Source organism: Eucalyptus grandis, chromosome 6 (genome assembly GCF_016545825.1).
Source record: "Eucalyptus grandis isolate ANBG69807.140 chromosome 6, ASM1654582v1, whole genome shotgun sequence".
In the NCBI taxonomy this organism is placed as follows: Eukaryota; Viridiplantae; Streptophyta; class Magnoliopsida; order Myrtales; family Myrtaceae; genus Eucalyptus; species Eucalyptus grandis.
Genome location: NC_052617.1, coordinates 35,250,611 through 35,254,462, shown reverse-complemented (window position 1 = coordinate 35,254,462; position 3,852 = coordinate 35,250,611). Strand labels below are relative to the sequence as shown.

Genomic DNA, 3,852 nt, shown 5'->3' with positions numbered 1-3,852 from the left:
TAATGATACTTAAAAAATTAGTAACATGTGTCATCATTCTATCTAAGAATGATGTGTACTAGAGATGCAATAAGAGATAGAATCGGTGCCAAAATCCCAACTCTCGTCCTAGGAATTTTTTGATCCCTTTCGGAGGGAGAAGAAGAAGGGTCAATTTACTTTACTTTGTTTTTATTGATAAATATGAGTTGAAAATGAATTTCATAATAGATCCGTTTAGACCCATTTATTTTGAGCCTTTTTTTTATTTATCAAAACCCATTTCGGTCTGTATGACAAATTTGAGCTGACCAATTTTTATAAATATGGGTTAGTAACCCATTTTGACAGCTCTATTCCAAAGGTAACAACATAATTGTACTTACTCATGTTTCTTTTGAGCCCTTTTGATGCGATGACTTATATCACTAGTCATAGCAGGCTACTAGATTTTCAAACTCTTACATTCAATTCTCGGTTTTTACTCTCCCATCATTCCCAGCCAGGACCATGTACTTGTCCTTTCTTGTGAGGAGTGTGCACTCAAACCCTAGAGCCCTAGCAATCTGGCTCTGCACATAGTTTGCAACTTCAACGCCGGACTTGCCACCACCCTCACATGTGCAAGAGGCCGTCAATTTCTCAAGGAATTGGAGAGTATAGCTCGGGTTTGGGTTCATGAAATGGAAGACCGGATCCCAACATTTGGGTCCGCGGGCTGTGGACCCGTAGAACATGCTAACCCCAACGTCGATAGCCACGGGGATTATGTCCTTGCTCACTCGTGTGAACAACGGGCTGAACCTGAGTAAGTAGGGCTCCCTGCACGTGGTCCCCTCGGGGCACACCACGAGGTCGCTGCGGGTCAGGGCCTGCCGCATAAGTTGTTTGTCCCGCTCGTGGTCCCTGGCCAGGCGGACAGTCCTGATCGGGGAGATGACCTCGTTGAATGGGCTCAGGCTGTAGATGGCCGCAGCGAGGGGCTTGCTGAGGGCATGGGAGACAAAGATTGGGTCCAAAAGGGTCTTGTGGTTGCATGCATAGAGAGTGCCCTTTGTGCTGTTGGCAAGTAGATTGGGATCGAAATCAGGGTTTTGGGGTCTTGAGACGGTGGTCTTCAGGCCTATCATGGCCAATACAGGGCCTGAGATTGAGAAAGGCAAGAGGATGCCGAGAATGATTCTGAGGATGGAGAGAGGGAGGCCAAGCGGAAGCCACATGAACATGGCGAGGGTGGCAAGTGGAGTTGGTCTGAAGGCCAATTTGCCATCATGAAAGATCAAGGGCTTTGGATATTTCCCTCTTGGGAGGAGTTGCCAATTCCTCTTCTCTACTTGGCTCACCATGTAGACTTCCTGTTGCAACAGTTGCAGGAAGGTTTTGTTAATTTCTACTCCGTCATTTTCTATTAAATTATGCGAATTATGTATCGGGGCGCATTGTAAATCACACAAAAAAAGAATAAGCAATCTTCCAATGTTTATATTTTGCATTGCAATTAATTCTACCTATTATCTAGATATACCAAGAAGATGTACGGTCTAATATATATTGAAAAATGAAATTAGCTGTAACGATGATACTTTTGATAATTAAAAAAGATTCACAAGTGATATATATGGTAAGTTATGCAAAGAAAGACTGATATTATTTCTTTCGAAAACATTGAGCTAGACAAAGTTCAATAAATTAATAAAGTTCAGTCCAAGATCAATCCATCACAAGTGTTAAATTATGTTTCGAAATTAAGAGCTAATAAAGTCTGACCCAACGTTAATAAGGAAAGTTCCGATTGTTGCCGCACGTGTAAAGCAAGGAATTGACCTTTGTCCTTAGGAAAGGGCAATTCGCCGAAAATTTCGGTATAGGATGTTTCCTTCAAGGTTTAACCAATTTCAACGTTTTGGGCACACATCCTTGTTTAATATTATTCGGCTTACGGGGTATTATGTGTGCGGCATGTCTTTTTTTTTTTGGGTTGAAACTTGTGATTTGTGTTGCTGTGGGTGTGCAAGTTGACTCTTATGTGCGATCGAGGGACACTCCCCTTCAGTGGTATATAGAGCTTTATTTTGTGCAATGAGTTTATACTCAATTGAGTTGTTTATTTGTAAATATTATGGGTTTGGACTTAATTTAGGTGTGAGAAATACTTAAAAGTGTGAGTGATTGTAACTCTTATAGTGAATTATTTGATGTTGACTCTTCCTGTAAAGTAGGTATCAATACTCTAAACGAATTTCATGAATCTCTGGTGTCTTTTGTTGTTCATTATTTATTTTTGTGATAATTTTGCATTGATTTAATTACAAGATTCGATATTTTCTGTATTAAAATTACTATAACAAGGCATAAATTAGATATATAATTGTGATTTTGATGATGGGTTGGTTTCGTGGTTGTTCTCCGTTACCTTACAGTGAGCAAGAAGCTGGTGATAGTCAAAAGGCCATGGCTTGCTGAAGCATCCGACACAAGTTGCACGAGAACCCATTAATCTTCCCTCACCAAGAAGCTGAATCAGTTCTTGTCCTGCCTTGTTCTTCTCCATCAAACCCGTGAACCGCCCTCGGAACACCGCTACTTCTCCTCCCACCACCGTGTCGACCCCCAGCCACTCTTTCAAGAAATCCTCCACCGTGATCCTCGGCAACCTTGTGAACACCACTCTTCGCCCGAAACCCATCACGCCATCGAAGGCCTCGTGGCCCAAGTCTTCCAAGAAGAACTTGGGCAAAACCGTGCTTCCGAGCCTAAAGCTCTCTCTCCTGACTCCAACAAAGCATATGAACACCATCACGCGGAGCATCGTTTCTTGATTGAGCATGCATGCGAAAGGGTATGCGAGAAGCAACACGAGAGTTCTCAAGAAGCCTCCTGCTTCGAAGGCCACGAGCATGAAGTAAGGGAAGAGGGAAGAGGACCGAAGGAGCGTGCCCTCGAAGTCGAAGACGAGCGTTTCTGAAGAGAAGCCTTCGAGGGATGTTTTGGCAATATTGGCGAACATTTGGGTCGGTTTTGCATCGATGTTGGCGGTTGCTTTGGTTCTTCCAAAGAGAACTCTGGTGAGGAAGGAGGAAATAGACTTCGCCATTGATTTTCCAGTCATTTTTCGGCTGTGTGGTTTCAGAAACACGGAACCCTTTTATAAAGCACGTCCGATATTTCTAGTTTTTTGACATGGGCAAATGATGTTTAACCAGAAAAGTAATGTAACAAGAACGAGAACCAGACCGATGCTTGACTAGACTTGCCAAATTAAGATCACGTGCGTCGCGTGGTTCATTTCCAGTGTATATGGTTTTGGACTTCAGTGTCCACACAATTCAATATGTAAGTTATAAGTCTCAATCATTCTTTGTTCACATAAACTCCGCGTTCGCACTGGGATTTTATCGTGCTATCGACCATCGAATAATGCTATAAATTGTGCATCACAAGTTGACTATTTTGAAAGCTAGTAACGAGACTTCATAGATCATTTCAAGTGTTCACTGCAATCATCCTCGAAGACAACAAATTGGCTTGCGATTGGTTGTGGCTTACTTTATATTGAATTAAGGAGAGTGGAGTCTATGATTGCGATTAGAAACCAAAATAAGAGAGGGATTGAGACAGCCCTAGTTAATGTATGGATGAGAGTACGCCACACATGTTGTTTCCGCTATACTTCTTTTCAATACTAGTGACAGGACTTGTCTATCAAATAAATTCGTCATTTTCATGTTGTTGGTCGATATGATGTATTATTCTCCATCTCTTTCTGGTTGATAGATTCTCTTTATAATTGATTAGGGGTATGCAAAAGAATTAGAATTGCCTTGATCGCTTGGAACCAGATTGAATCGGCGGTTTTCATGGGAACTAGCCCAG

At 42.0% G+C, this 3,852-nt stretch overlaps 1 protein-coding gene across 1 annotated transcript; it reads right to left on the bottom strand.

The window, feature by feature from the left end:
* Window positions 1–269: 269 nt before the first annotated feature.
* Window positions 270–3,109, bottom strand: LOC104449389 (probable glycerol-3-phosphate acyltransferase 2). The gene is made up of 2 exons (XM_010063527.3): window positions 2,393–3,109; window positions 270–1,334 (listed from the first exon to the last, which is right to left on the bottom strand). Exons 1-2 carry the CDS (start codon window positions 3,086–3,088, stop codon window positions 447–449), a joined length of 1,584 nt encoding a protein of 527 aa, XP_010061829.3. The 5' UTR covers window positions 3,089–3,109; the 3' UTR covers window positions 270–446.
* Window positions 3,110–3,852: the final 743 nt, after the last annotated feature.